Source organism: Struthio camelus, chromosome 4 (assembly GCF_040807025.1).
Source record: "Struthio camelus isolate bStrCam1 chromosome 4, bStrCam1.hap1, whole genome shotgun sequence".
NCBI classification, from domain to species: domain Eukaryota; kingdom Metazoa; phylum Chordata; class Aves; order Struthioniformes; family Struthionidae; genus Struthio; species Struthio camelus.
Window position 1 is genome coordinate 16,934,969 of NC_090945.1, and position 16,084 is coordinate 16,951,052.

At 36.0% G+C, this 16,084-nt stretch overlaps 1 protein-coding gene across 4 annotated transcripts in view; it reads right to left on the minus strand.

Moving 5' to 3' along the window:
- The window catches only part of INTU (inturned planar cell polarity protein), a 60,538-nt gene that overhangs the window by 14,360 nt on the left and 30,094 nt on the right, over nt 1-16,084 (minus strand). For 2 of the 4 annotated variants that reach the window (XM_068941608.1, XM_068941609.1), the window contains exons 5-8: nt 12,029-12,147; nt 8,881-8,970; nt 8,236-8,313; nt 6,921-7,110 (exon numbers count right to left, since the gene is read on the minus strand). In XM_068941608.1, coding sequence (XP_068797709.1) covers nt 6,921-7,110; nt 8,236-8,313; nt 8,881-8,970; nt 12,029-12,147 — 477 coding nt within the window. The remainder of the gene's footprint in view (nt 1-6,920; nt 7,111-8,235; nt 8,314-8,880; nt 8,971-12,028; nt 12,148-16,084) is intronic. The other 2 variants (XM_068941611.1, XM_068941610.1) reach the window with 1 other exon arrangement.

The following is a 16,084-nucleotide window of genomic DNA, read 5'->3' on the forward strand; positions in this document are numbered from 1 at the left end:
CTCCTGAACCCACTGTTCTGTACAAAGGACATGTCAGTCTTCCTTTTGGCCTGTATTAAAACATGAAGGCTAGAGACTACGCTTTGAAGGCTAGAGACAACCCTGAAATCCGGCAAACTTTCGTATCCAACCGCGTTATTAGAAAAATCTTTTTCATGATGGATTTAGTTTTTATCTCTATGGAAATTCCCTAGACTTTCTCACACATTACCTTTGTTCTGCTGAAACAGCTTTAAACTTGCGTATTTCTTTAGCTACAGGAGCTGTTGGTTAATGTAAGTTTTACTAAAAATACCATCCTTTAAAGAACACAGTACTTGCCACTGAAGTTCATGACATAAATGTGCTACTTAATGAAAAGAACTTACAATCCACCATGACGCACTTTTGGGGCTATGTAAACAAGCTGCCTCTAACCGAAATACAGGCAATTTTTCAAACGCAGAGAAACGTCAGCTACCCTGTTGGCAGTCAACAACTAACCAAACTGTCAGCTTTTCCCCCCGTTAAGATTGAAATGGCTTTCCATCCAAGAAAGAAATGATGTTCTTATTTTTATACCATGTAAACATCTTCACCAAAACTTATCTACCGGAAATTTCATATTCTGCAAGAACAGAAGTTTTCTGGAAACTGTGGATGAACTAAGATGATTTTAGAAATATATGTCCAAATCACAGATAGAAAAGAAAATTTTTAAAAATCCCTCCAAAACCTCACATTTCACAAGGAAGAAAACAACTTGCAAGGTAAAACAGAGAAATGAAGTGTAGCACAGAGTCTGTCTACAGAAACTTGAGAGAGAAAAAAAGAAAAAAGCACGCAGGAAAAAAGATTCATCACCAACTAGTACAAGAAAAAAAAAAGTGTTATTTCCTGGACAGGAAAAAATACGCGACAATAGTTAGAGATGCACTAAGTTACATTTGAAACACATATCAGATTGCTGGCTGACCATGTTCTGCAACTACATGTTGCATAATCATTTTATTCCCTTTAGTTACAGGGGCATGGATTTTGCAAGTGAGTGGATGGTCATGGACAGGAGTATGTGTAACCCTCTAGTTTTTTCATGTGGTTGGCAGATTTAGGTCTGGAGTTAGGACACGAAAGAAACTTTTCTGAGACACTTAAAAAATACGTACTTAGCCAAAACATGTGTAACAAACAGAGTGTCCATACATACATACTATAAAAGCAGAAGTCTGACTAAAAGTCCCCAAACATCAGCCTCAAGCGTATTTATCAAAACTCTATCTAGATACATGCAATGGGGCAAGGTGGAAAGAACGTAATTGTTGTTATAGGTCTACTATTAAAGATATAGGAGAAGAAAATTCATATTATGAAGAAAGGAGACAGAAGGCCTCACCTACGCATGGAAATCTGTTAAGAAATGAATGACAGTTCATTGATACGTGCCTTGCAATGTCCACAGCAACTTTTATTATTGAACAATAATGAATCTGACATAATTATGCAAACCGTGTCAGTATTAAGGTTGAAAAGACCTACCACTTCATCCCTTCCATACATGTGTATGGAAATTATACGAGATCTTTCTCATTAAACGTAAGTATTGGAAAACCAGGAAAGCCTTAGCTAAGATTATCCTCGAGTAAAGACCCTATAAATTAAAGAGTATGCCACTGCAGAGTTAAGGACATTTGAACACCTCAGGTCAGTCTCTTTGTAGCATGCTGAGAAGCAGTTTTAATTTTCCATTGCATAACCTCGTTATATGCAGTAAGTACAACCTTTGTTTCTTTTGTGGTTGCTGATGAGATAAGTTTGGGTAACGGTCAGCTCAGATTACCATCATTGTCTAGGAATTAAAACTGCAAATCTACAAGCTTACAAGTATTTTGGGTCCTTCCATAAAAGAAAATTTCTCAGTTTGAGATTTCTCAGCTATTTCGTTTGCATTAAACAATGGCAAATAGTCACTAAAAACCAAACTCTATTATGATAAGGCTAACATATTTAAAACATAATTCCAGATTAATGATATTTTTTGCCCTGAATTTTTGTAAAAATTGCCATACACATTCACTAACTTGTAAATACAATATTCAAACAACTCTTCAGATGAGGTAGAAAATAATTCTTAATAATTCTAAATAATTCTTAATTGCAGAGTTGAAAATATTTAAGTATCACGAAAGCAACATGAATCCTAGAATTAGTAGTGTTCAAGAGAACAGAAAATGAAAATGCAGTGAACATTTCTGAATGTTAGTATTCATCCACTCTAGGCCCTGAAGTGAAATGACTGAGTATCCAGGAGGTCCACTGTAGCGTACTGAAGTGACTGGTATGTAACACTTCTTGAGTCAAGGACAATATATAAAGTATTACCACAGTGCAATTTCAGAACATGCGTTCTATGGATGATTATCTTCTCAGTGGGAACCTGACTAGGTAGAGATTACCGTTTTTATGTTGCGTGTTAAATAAATGCTCTGAATAAAACCATTTTTAAATACATGTCTCATTAAAGGCCAGTTGACTTAGACAATAATTAGCTACTTAGACAGTCATATATTCAATTCCTTGAGTGAGACGGCATTTAAACACCTACAGTGTAGAGATCTCTGTTTGAGCTAGTTCTTTCCCTCCAGGCTGTCTTCATCGTTAACGCAGATGACGTCAATGCTGTCACAGGAGGTCTAAGGATGATTCATCTAACACTAACGTAAACATCTGAAGTAGATCAGACCTGTTACTACTAAAATAAATCAGATGCCAAATTCCCCCCCATCTACTAACAGGAAGAGTTTAGGATTAGTAGCTCAACTGTAGCCGTTTGTATCATAAATCTAAAACAAGGTGAGACTGACGCTACCCCAAGTCTTCACGCTCTATCAAAACAAAAAGCAGGTGCTTGGAACGTATGGATGTTTAAACCGATTCTAAAAAAACTCCAGAATGGTTAAGAAATAATGTCCCTTTAGAAACAACTGAAGAGGAATACTAGAGCTACGCCTGAGGTAAATAAAATCCTCAGTTTTTTGAAATTATCTTCTAGTATATTAATAGATTTATTATCATTATGAAATTGCTGACCGGATAATTTGATCCAGAGCAAACAAGAGACTTCCAAAAGACAGCGGCGTTCTGTAGGATGCTAAGGGAGCCAAAGGTCTTATAAATTCAGAACTAGAATTATTTTACATAATTATGTATAAACCATCTCCAAAACTACCTTTAACAGCCTCCTGGAAAACAAGCAGTCTGTTGTAGAAACCGGTCTTTCTCATCGCCACATCAGATTTTGTGCTTCCAGCTAGTACCCAGATACAGATTAAAGTCATAATAGATCTGACTATTAGAAGGAACGACAGCCATCACTTGTTACATGTAGCCCTATTAACACTGCAAGTTATGAGCTGCATTTGGGAGGAGCTAATTTAATTCATACTCCAAAGAACCTCTACGGGTCTGCTTCCTGTTGCACAGTTGAAACAAATGAGTCTCTCTTTCCCTGTAACAAATGGTTTGCTATACGTAGTACCTCGGAAAAGGGACAGAACTCACATTCATTCATAAACTGACCACGTGTTTCAACAAGAAGATTGCTTTTAAATTCTGTTATCAGAATCTATTTTTTAAATAATAAAAAAGCGTGGGAGCATAAAACAGAATGGTTCTCAGGGTGCTCCTATTATAACGTTAACTGTAAGGCTCCAAACCAGTCAAGTAATCGATATGTCGCCTGTAGCCTGGGTTAGTGATGCTTGCAATACCTATTTATTTGATAATGGAAATAATTGTTGAACAAACCATCCTCAAAGCCATAAAGGGCTTTATTACTACCATTGCACTGAACTTGGATCAGCTTGGATTACAGTTTTCTTTACCAAAATGAAGACTTGGTTAAAGGTGGTGGTGGTGGTGGGGAGAATAAAAAAAAAAAAAAAGCCAAATCTGAGACATGATAATGAACATGTTTCTAACACTATGCATCTGGAGCAGTACTTCTTCAGTGTTCATTGTTTCATGCTATGCACAACTACTCATCTTAAAAAAAAAAAAAAAAGAGATGGTTTAAAGCTAAGTGAGATGGGGAAGTCCAGTTAAAAATCCACCCCAATGAAAAATTCATTTTTTACTTCTAATAGATCTTCCTCTTTAGTCAACAGTAATATGCAAGTACGCACATAATATATAATAAACATGAGACTGTAAAAAGTATATGACATACCGTGCAAACTTCACAGGTCAGAAAAGGAATGTATTTATTACTACCCATAGTATGCTTTGGTTTAAATTTGTTAATGGAAAATAGCTGTGTTTCAAAGCTATACTTATTGTAACACAACTGCAAACATTCTTATCCAAGAGTCATGTACAATGAAGTGGAACCATATTCTGACACCTTACAGTCAACTTAAACCACTGAGCCTAGTCAACAGGGAGGTAGGGGCTTCTTAAAAGCAATTTGGAGGGGTTAATAAAGGTTTTGCAGGTGTAGGAAGCACCTATAGTTCATTATTAGGAGAGAGTGGGCCCACGGATGCTTACGATAAGGCGGAATTAATGACATCTGAATCTGACCAGTGAGGCAGAACTGGAACGCCTTTATGCCATCAAAGCAAAGTAGGTTTTGGAACCATCTCCTTTATAAAAACAGGTTCTGGTAGGCACTGTATATCGAAACTCAGACTAGCTGCTTCTCTATTCAGTTCATTGTTGGTAACCTGCCATGAAATAGCTTGTTCAGAAATGGATTGTTTTCATTGTCCTAACACTGTATTATGTGTTCTACCACAACAAAACTTCTCAACACTGTAAGGACAATTTAAAAGTCTTTGGTATCTGACTGTCCATGTAGTAAATAAAATTTGTACAATATCAGTGAAGTAAAATATTTCCAGCTAACTGGAGAAGGCCTCACTTATGTAACTGAACTTCTTGGTTAGAGTTAAGGTAGATTAGATTTTAAAACAATAGCTAAAAGACTGTACTGCGCAAAGACGGATGAGGAAAAAATATAGGGTGATAGTTAATGCTTTATGATTATGGTGAACCTTGCCACCATATCACTTATCACAGCCTAACTTTATTGCTGTGAGCAGACCTTACCCATCTTCCATGAATATAGTTTTTTATGTGAGAAAACAGAGAAAATAAGAGTAGGTTGGCCAAAGAAAGAGCTTTTAGCTGCTCTATGCCACACACATGTCCCAGAATGTCTTTTTTGGTGAGACACTTAAAAGTAGTCATTTCTTCATGATCTGTATGTCTTGAAAGTACAGAGTAAGTCGTGTACTTTCAGTAAAAATGAAAATAAAGCTACAGTCAAGCTGCACCTAGCAAAACCCAGCATATATATCTGAGCCTACTGTTAGATCAAAACATGTTCTAGCAGTGCCTTATATGGAATACATAACCTTCATGTAGTGATATTAAGGCAGTATATAACCAACTGCAACATGAAAACATCAAGACAAAAGTTGGAAACTAGTAGTCCTTTGAAAGGGTAAGGGAAAATTTTTTTTGGTTTGTTTCTAAACAAATGCATATGAAGGTGTGTTATTAAAGAATACATTTGACACCATAATTAACAAAAAAATAGCCACAGGATTTTAAAAAAAGAGGGAGCGAAAGATGATCTGTGTACACAACAAGGAAAAATGTAAGAGAAACAAAACATTTCAGAGGAAGTTTCTGTACATAAGACACAACTAGCAGCTTTTGTCCTAAATGTAATTTCACAAAAGTTTTCCCCTACATCCTCTGAGGACTGGGTCCTGTTCACTGTGCAGAACTTACTGTGTTGATAAAAGATATTATAACAAGCTTGTCTGCCAACTACACTGTACAGCACAGCTTGGACTTGCTTATCCATGCAGAGCCAAACCATGCTGGAACAGCATTACAGAATCTGCCACCCACTAAGACAAAGCTTTTCTATCTGCAGCCCCTCTTACAAATTTTTCATTTTGCATAACTTAAAATGTGATTCAAAATAATACCATAAATATCTGATCAAATGGAATTTCTGTTGGATTTAACAACTCCACTGTTGAAATTGAGATTATTTCCCATAGTACAAAAATGGTTACAATTGCTTCAACTGGGAGAGATACCACCTTTATATAGTTTTGTCTAATAAAGTCAATTCTATAGTATATATGGAAAACTACTTCACAGAAGACCTGAAAGGGGTTACGCAGTATATATAAGGATTCAGCATCTATTATTTTTATTTCAAAAATATTTCTTTACTAATAAATACCCAGCGATCCCTATTTAAATTTCTTAAACTCATTTCACAAAATTGAGTTTTAAGACTGTATATGCTCTGTGCTCTCTGTAACTCTATATGCTACTTACTGTGATCTAGCTTTTCTCTTACTACTGCTTAAAGCCGAACTCTATTTTTATTTGGGAAGTAATGAGACATAATCAAATGGTGCAGAAGAGGTGTACCTATATGGTGCCAAACAAATGTTGTATGGGAATTTTTTTTCGATTCTGCAAGAGCTTTTTATAACTCTTCTAAATCACAAGCTGCACTTGGGCTTCTAGAGTAGTATTTTCTACTGGGAAAATATTTAAATGGTCAAAATCAACCATAAAGCTACATACCAGAAATTGCTATCTCCACTGTACTTGCTACTTGTTAAAGATGTTTTTATTTAAGAGAAGGCTTCGAACCTTGGTCATGTTCTCTTCCTAGATATCTCTCAAGTGAAGTCACCAACCTGCACTCATCATGGGAATGTTTCCTATGGAAATGAATGCCTAGTTCCAAACGTAATCCACAGAAGGATCTTACAGGAAAATGGATGGCATCAGACGGGTAAAGCACTTATTTTTAAATTACACAATAACAGCAGAAGGTATGTGTAAGATCTGTGTCGATTTGTTTGGCTTCTCATATAATTCTTGAAGAGACCTGAAAATGAGATTACCTTGATCTCCTGAGGCAACGTCAGCCAGCGCAGGCCCGGGAGACTGTCTAAGAGTAAAGCACTGCAGGTATCGTAGTGCTGAGCACTGGGGCTGGCATTTGCATTGAGTCTTGCAGGCTGAAGTGCTCGCTGGAAGAACAGGTTGAAAAAATGATCCAGGCGAGAAACATTTTCCACCTGGCAAAAAGCACTGAACAAACATGAACTCCAAGTTAGAATAACATCAAGAAACTTGTAACTTGTTTATATAACCCTCTGGGCTATAGCAGGCTCTTTACAGCATGATACTTCATTTGAATTTTTTTTTGAACATCCACTGTTAAACATGAAAAGCCACCAGGCTAGCATCCAGGACAATACATACAAGCAAATTCAAAAACTGCCTTGCTAAAAGCAGTACAGTATCGTGGTAGATGTCTTAGAGTAACTGAAGATGAGCGAGTCATTAGCCTTCTTCCAGGGGAAGTCCAGCTCAATTTTTATTTTAATCATTTATTTAACTATTTTTGGTGTGTTACAGAGGACTGTTTCATAACGCTCTTCGTGTTTTCTTCAGGAGATGTGGAAAAGCATTCTGATATTGTAAATGGCCTCCTGCATTTGTATCAAATATTCAAAGCTGCATTTTTTTCTGAGATCCATTAAAATAATTGCCAGTGTAACATATAGAAGTTGCTCCTTGTTGTGAAATGACATTAAAAATGTCACGAGAGAAAAATAAGGCCTGATGTTATGTGAGATTATTCTGTCTATAACATTTTTCTCTGTTAAACAGCACGGAAGTAATATAAATATTATGATTTTCTCTGTAGCATACACACTTTAACCCTGAATTGAATGCAAGCATATGAATAGCCTACCTTGGCGATACTATTTAGATTACAGTCAGACTGAGAATTTTCTGGATGATTTCCAAACACAGAGGAGGACAGTCACTCTGCCAAATAAAGTTGAGAACTCTGGAGTGTTTATTTTATTAAAAATATAACCCTGAGATTTATATGTATGTTCTACAGACAGTCCTCTAACACAAAGGGTAACATTTGCAGAGTGCTATTGACATCTGCAGTGACTTAAGTTATGCAAATGACTTAACCTAATCAGGGACAAACTTTCTTAAGCGGCACTCAAAGACAGTTTACAAGAGTCTTACTAGTATAAAACACAGTCGAGAACAACAGACTCCCGTTTTTGCATAACTGTGAAGGAGCATGCAAAAAAATCCATGTCAATGTTAAAAATGGATGCTGACCATCTTCTTGAGTGAGCGTCAATGAAAGATAAATGACTGAAAGAAAAACACTTTAGAACTCACCTGTCTAAAGAACTGTACATAAATTTTAAGATCCTCACAACATCTGCAATCATGTTCCTCAGCTGAGAAAGTGGCACACTAAACAAAAGTAAAATAAAAAATGCACATCTATGTTTATAACATCTTTAACTCTCTAACGAATTAGCAGAGGCATTTTTTGAAGAGCTGCATTCTTACCTAGTGATACACTGCAAGCAAAAAATACTTTACAGGGCTGTGTAAGAGATTCCCTTTGAGTGACTTGCCCATGATTGCACAGAGATTAGTAGTAAAGCTGAAAATAAAATTTCAGGAGTTCTTGCCTCCTCAGACACACAGATATGCAATGTTATTGCAGCTATTCAGTAATACCTAATCAGGACCTGACTTCAAACACTGAAAATTACCAGTCTCCAGCCTATATGTATTTCTGAGATCTAATAAGATTAAAGGAATACATGAAAGATGTGAACGGAGTCAGTCAAAAAAATTAACCAACACCGAGTGGGATCACAGCTATGAGTGAAGGGAGTACATTGTAAGCCCTCCCTTTCTCACTTTTTGATAGGAGAACAGTAGTACACTTTGAGAACAGTATTTGGTAAAAATGGAGGAAAAAAAAAATCAATTAAAGGGAGAAAAAAAAGCATCGTTTCTGAAACTCACCTTTCTTCAGGAAGACCGATTACAAGCAACTTGTCAGATTCTTTCCAGTAAACAACTTGAACCAGTTTTTCACATAAGAAAAGGGAGGAACTAGAAAAATTAAGCCATAAGTACTTCCGTTAACACTATGAAGTTATAAGAGATGACCCTTATGAGTCATAACGATTCATACGTGTTTTATATATGAAGTCTTACGCTCATGCAGAATAACACGCATGAAATTGGGCTAGGTAATACATTAATTATTACAGAATTCAAAGAGCATCCAAGATAAACTGCTAGAAACGCTCAAGACTTAATTTCTATTCCAAGTGAAAGACCAAACCAGTATTAACAGTATTTTGGAGTACAAATGTAAAGGATTAAACAGCAATATTCCTCTGAATGGTTCAGAAGATGCTCTTTAAAGGTGTTCCTGTCTAGCTTGAACATAATTAACATAGAAAATGAATGTAATTTCAGCTCCAGCTGAGCTAACTTCAGGTCCTAATGAAGATGATGAAGATAGCGGTCATTTACAAAATGATTCAGAGACCCTACAAGTAGGTTTTGAAAACAAGCCCAAGGGATATTTGAGCATATCACCTGAGTGACAAACATAACCTTGAATTACTATACTATCTCCCCATATAAAAAATAGCTCCACAGAGCTAATCAATCCCAGAAAGATACAGAGAACTTAATTTTAACACAGAATGGGTTAGAACATGCAACAGAATGAGACCCAATTTTCTAATTATCAGCAGTCATATGTTATGTTCAACATTATCAGATTGAATTTACTCGTTGTTGCTAAAACTGCAAGTCATTTTAAAGATCGGTAAATACGTCCAACACTAAATTTTTCACAAGTCTAAAGTGAGGAAGGAAATCTATCTTGTTTATGTCCTCAGCTGGGACTAGAGTCTGAATTTATTTTCTGGCTGTGTCACAGACTTCTTATGTGACTGTGAACAGGTCACTTACAGACTCTGTAACTCAGTTCCCCATCTTTAAGATTAGATTATAATATCTCTCCGACTCCTAGGATTTCTGTGAATGAAAGATAAGTTTATTGGTGCTTGTTAGAAGTTAAGATACTACTAGGATGGGAGACTGAAACAGGAAACAGACTTAATGGGTGTAACATCCTAGAGCTAATGGTTTCACAGACCACAGAATACCTAGCAAGTTATTACCAAAGCATTACTTTGCCCACCGTTCTTTTATGATCTCAGACATAGTAAATTAACAATGTAAGATACAATTGTCACAAAGTGAAAAAAGCATAACTTGTGCAAGCTTGAAAAAACAAATAATTTAATATTTAGGTTGTTTCCATGATTAAATTGCTTCACTGATTCACTCTTGTACTGCAAAATGATGGTACTGAACAAAGTTATAATAATGTCATTTCATTAATTATGAAATTCATTACTATTTCAACAGGTCACCAGAAATTTTTCACCCTTCAGCTGTCCTACAAAACAAAACTGGTTATATACTCATAACGCAATTACCTACAAAGAAATAAAAATCCTAATCTCAAAACAGTACACAATACATGAGCAGATACAGTAATCAGAATTTACTCTTTTCATAGAAAAAGGAGAAATAGGAGAGCTAGAGAGTATTTCTTATGTTTTTTTTAAGAGGTGGGACGGTCCGCAGAGACTAACAGAAGTGCTTTTATATTTTTAGAACTCATCTAAAAATGGGAAATTGAGAACCTTAATAGGAAAGGTGGATTTAAGCTGCCATGGATTTCTGTATTGTCTTTCTGACAATACTGTATGTATAGACCATCAACAAACAGGTTGATTTGTTCTCTAGATGTTTTTAAAAAATCTGGACACGACCAAAAATGCCTCGATGAGAGAGAATTTTGTTATTAATATGTAAGTATTTAAGAGGGGAAAAACATATCTAAGTGCTAATTAATGTGGCACTGCATGAGCGAAAGATCAAAAACCAGAGTTTGACAGCTGCTGCTACAAGACACAGTCAATCTCTATTTGTATTGATCACTAAGATAAGTAAAAAGGCTGCATGTACCTTAGAAGGTATAAGGAGATCCATTTACTTTTATAAACTGGAAAGTTATAAGCATGCTTAAAACACAATGTTAAAACCTCTCAGTCAAAATACCAAGACACTAACAAGAAAAGAATAAATGAAGCAATTACAAGCAAATGAAAACAAAAGTAAGTTAACCAGTATTAACTTTCTGGTAAACAAAAACATTCAAAGCACTTCAAGAGCTCCTTACAAGGATAAATTTACCAGAGGAAAACCTAATCTAAACATACTAAACATGCTTTTTGCCTTTTGAGGCATTGCTTACTATTGCCAATGCTGTTCACTGTTTGTACGGCACTAGTGCCTGCACTCTCCATTCATGGGCTAGAATCCCACTTACATTCAGCTTTCCTTATACTAACCCTGGACTTGTCGGTGACACATAAGGCAGCGGCGTGGGGGTGGCAGTCTTGCCCAAGACTCCCAAGAGCTTTGAGCTGACATACTAATTCTCAGTGGGATCAAGTGTGAAACCGAAAAACGATACCTGCTGTCTTACTTCTAACTATTGCACCAGAAAACGAGCCACTATTAAATATTCAAAAATCCCTTTACCTGTCTCCACCATTCCTACCCTGTTGCAAAAAGCTCAGGAGTCATTTTTATCAGATTTTTTACTAGAGTTCTGGTCTGTGGATACAAATATTTTTCATGTGTTGCAAATTAATTTTGAAATAAAATGAATCCAAAAGTAACAGACACCCCTTAAATTAACTGAATAACATTTTATCTTTCTTTTTTTTTTTTAAATTTGAATGAAGCTGCTGTTGAATTTCCAGGCTGCTGTAGTACCACAGAATCCCAGTTTAGATAGACATTTTTAAAGAGATCTAAGGAAGGGATCGAAAATTAATCTCACTAAACTAAAAAACTGAATTGCTGACACCTCTGACAGGGAAATGCCACAAAATCAATATATGTGCACTGTACATCCAAGCAGACCAACTCATGCTGTTCTGGTTAAAACATTAGCGCCTAACAGGTACACTCACTCGTTTTGTCTAGAAATATATGCACAACCTATGTGTATTTTTCTGTACATGGATAAATTCATAAAAGAAGAAACACATTTAATTTCAAAATGCTTTACCTGATAATCTGGGTACCAGTAACACTTTCCAGGATGTCACACAGTGTGAGAAATATTCCTCTCACACTCTTCAGTTTTTGGGATGCTTCTGATATGGGGTACTGATAAAGAATTTCTTGCTGTGAAGAAATTTGAAGCTGTTAGTTAAGCAAAGCACAAAAAAATTAACACAGAAAACAAGCGAACAACATCTTTTTTACTGGCATCGATTTTTTTTTTTATACACATGAAAGCTGCTATCATATATTTTTGGAGGGTATTAAAACCAGCAATAGTCTGCTTGGGCATACTGGAAAGTTGTAAAACACACAAGAATGTTTCTGACAACATTAACTTTTCTGTTTATAGAAAAATAGGACTCATTCTGAATCGTTACTCTATGGAGAAACCTAAACTGACACACAATATGGCCACTGCTCTATTTAGCTTTAAGTACACTGTTTTAAGTGTTAACTAATCTGATTGCAAGAGATTGCTAATATTTGTGTGGTTATTTCAATGTTTAAATTGCTATTTAAAGGCCACATTATTGATCAAACACACAGCTCTTCTAAAATCAATAAATAAGAATGTGAAAACTATTATCTCTATATATATTCCTAGCTAATCACTTTACGTGTCTAGCACAAAATATAACTGAGGTATATACTCAGATCCTGCATCCATCATTCACAATGTTATCACCAAAACTCTGACTGTACGTGTCAGCATACTCTTACAGACATCAGCTTCACAGCAAGAAACTGAAGGTCAGTCAAGATAAATATTTGTGACGAGTATTCTTCTTTTTCTGACCAGTCCTTTAAAATAATTTTGTTATGTAAGCATTTTCCAAAATTTTATAGTAAATATTTCAGCAGTCTTAACTATATAATAATAAGCAAACAAGTGATTCCCTGTATTTATTGCTTTTTGCCAAATCATGATGGGCCTGAAATAATGTGGAATATTAAGCATATCTAATGTGAAGAGGACATGAAATTGTCTTTCTGCATAAACAAAAGCAACACTGAAATCCCTGACTTTCTTCTTTTATGTCCCTAAGCACATGCAGCCAGCGCCAAAATCTGTTAGAAAATTCTCTTTCATCAAGATTAAAAGCATGTAAAGTTCCATTAGAGAAGGACCTGGCAAACTCTGCACTCTTATCCAATATAATTAGCTCTATTTTTGAATTCTCATTAGTAACAAGGATTTTTTTTTCTCTCAAATCTATCCCTCAGCAGGAAGAATGCCATTTCCTAATTACAACACTGCAAAGGGCTAGAAAGAAACCTTTTTTCTTCCCTTCCTCTATGAACAGGGACCTTTACACAAACTTCATTTGAGAAATATCCATACACTTTCCCAGGGAAAGAAAAAACAACTGTAACAAAAGGTCGTAGCCGCACCAGATATTTATTAATGAGTTAGCACGGTTCAGCACATACCACTCCACAGGGAAATCAGGCTGTCTTTAAAGCAAGTTGAAATGTGCCATTTTATCCGAAGAGTTCATAGGCCAAGGACAATGGAATTAATAATTGAGAAAGAGCTCATTTTTGAAAAGTGTAAAAAACAAACAAAACCCAAAACAACAACCAAAAAAAACAACTCAAAACCTGACCAGAGCTCTCAAGTCTCTAAACTAATGGCTTCTCAACCAATTCCCCTTTTTTATTTCTGTTTTACTCATTCCTCAGATAATAAGCCTAAATAACACACTTTTTCCCCCATCAGTGCAGTCTTCACAACAAAAGAAACGGCTGGCTGAAAGAAATTCTGTGAAAACAGTGCTGACCAGCTAAAAACCTCCGACAACCTTCACATGCTGTGCATTGACAACAGATGTTTTAAGTTGCATCTTGCACCACGGTAAAAAGAGACAATGGACTGTGCACAGATGAAAAGACGACTATGAAGTGTTAAAGATTGATTCAGAAACTATAAAAACCGGGAGCAATGCTTCAGAAAGTACACAGTCAGGGTCTGTATGAACCAAGCTATCTTAACAGCTACTCAGTAATACCTACTTTACAAGTATACTAAACACAAGCTTCCAGTGACACTGTCACATTGAAGAAATATGAACATTATTTCTTCAGAGGATGAGATCACAAAAAAATACCTCAAGTATATAAAGATGTTATAATGTATGCTGGTACAAATGATGTATGTTATAATGCCTACCATGAACTAAACTATTACCAAAAAAAAAGGGAAAAATAAACATACTCACTGAAACCATTATTATATGGGGAAAAAATACCTCCCCCAGTCTCAATTCTTTCTTCACCTGTTTTCCTTTATGCTTCAATAGACAGAGCTTGTTGTGTCTTAGAGTTTGATGTTTCTTGGAGTTCATGAATTCCTTTTTTGGGTGCTAAGGGCTCACAAGGAGGGGAATTAGTAATAGTCATAGTTGCCATTATGTGCAAGGATGTGATCTGCATACCACGTCTCCTTTGGACGGGGTAAAGAAGCTTAGTAAAGGATCATTACATTTTTATTGTGCAAGATGGCAAGGACGGATAGCAACTTCAGTGTTAATTCAAAGTACTGTAAACTAAATCTGGAACAATACATCTATGGGATAAATGCCTCTTACTGTTCACCGAACGAAATTAAAGACCACTGCTTCAAAGAAGAAGGCATTCTTTTGTTAATGAATGTTATAAAGAGCTTAATGATGCCAGCAAAGCATACCCCAGCAGTAGAGACTATCTGGGGCCGCCTAACTGCCAAGACTTCTCAGGAAACAATTCTTCCACGGTGTGAAGGGAAAACAAGCACATTACAATCCCTCTTTTACCTCCGCTCAACGTTCAGGGTTAAGCCTGTTTCCTGGGAGAGAGCAGAGAAATAATGGGGCAAGCAAGTAGTGATCCATTTACTCTGAAGTGCAGGAACTGCAATTAGTTTAGCACTTACACATCTGCATACCTATTTACCTGCCAGTAGGGGAGCCAGAGGCTCTGAAATCCATTTTTTAAATATATGTCATAAAGTTTATTTAAGTGACCAGAACAACACTGGACTTAAGTCTACAACAGTTGTCATAGCTGTTCCATACATCTAACACAGGAGTCTTAGACAATGAACTTAGAATTGAAGAAAACAATAACTTTGTAACATAAGAGTGAACTTTGATGAAACATCTTATGTTTATTTAATTTACAGTTAAATGAGCTCTTTTCACTTTTACTATAGGGAAATACAAAAGTGGAAAAATATTGTGATATTATATGTTTTAATGGAAACAGCGTCAGGGTGAGAAAAAGGGAACAGAGTGACCTTGCCTGGTTGTGAGGCTATAAACATTTATAAAAGACACTTGTATAAACTAATTTATACTGAAGGTGCCTCCTGTGAAAAAGTGTAAACTCCTAAACAGTATTGGAAAGAACTGCAAACCAAAGTGTGCAGCGTTAGTACGTAGCTGTAATATGTAATGAAACATATATTACCTTAAAATATTAATTTAAAAGGGCATAATTTATATTGCAAAGTCAAGTACTCCAGTTACGAAATACCAGATTTATGGTTGCCTAAGAAGCATCAATTATAACACTTTCATCTGTCCGTCTTGTGCTTTGCACAAGATAGGCATCTTTAAATACTACATTTCTTCTGCAAGACAGCCATGCCACATATGTACAAAAGGGCTGAATTACTGTTGCACAAGTAACCTTAAATCTCTCATTTCCTAGCTTTCAAGTACTTGACTCTACAAACCATACAACATTCTTGAATGCCGTCATTATATCATGTAATTTTCTAGGGTTCTCCTCCCAGCCCTGTCTCTAGAAGATAAAAACAAACTCCATTACGTGCAATTGCAATACTTTTTCTCCATTAATCATCATTAGCAGAGCAATACAGGCTTCTATCAGTTGAATAATAGTATTAACAAGATAAGGATAACATCCCAGAGAAGGGATGAGGCACTGACTTGATCTAATGATTAATCGGTGGGAGGGAAAGCAAAGAATGCATCCTAGCCTATCTTTGTGCTCCACACTCCCTCACTCTTTTCCCAGGAACTGGAAAAACTCCTCCTCTCTAAGGGGAATTTAT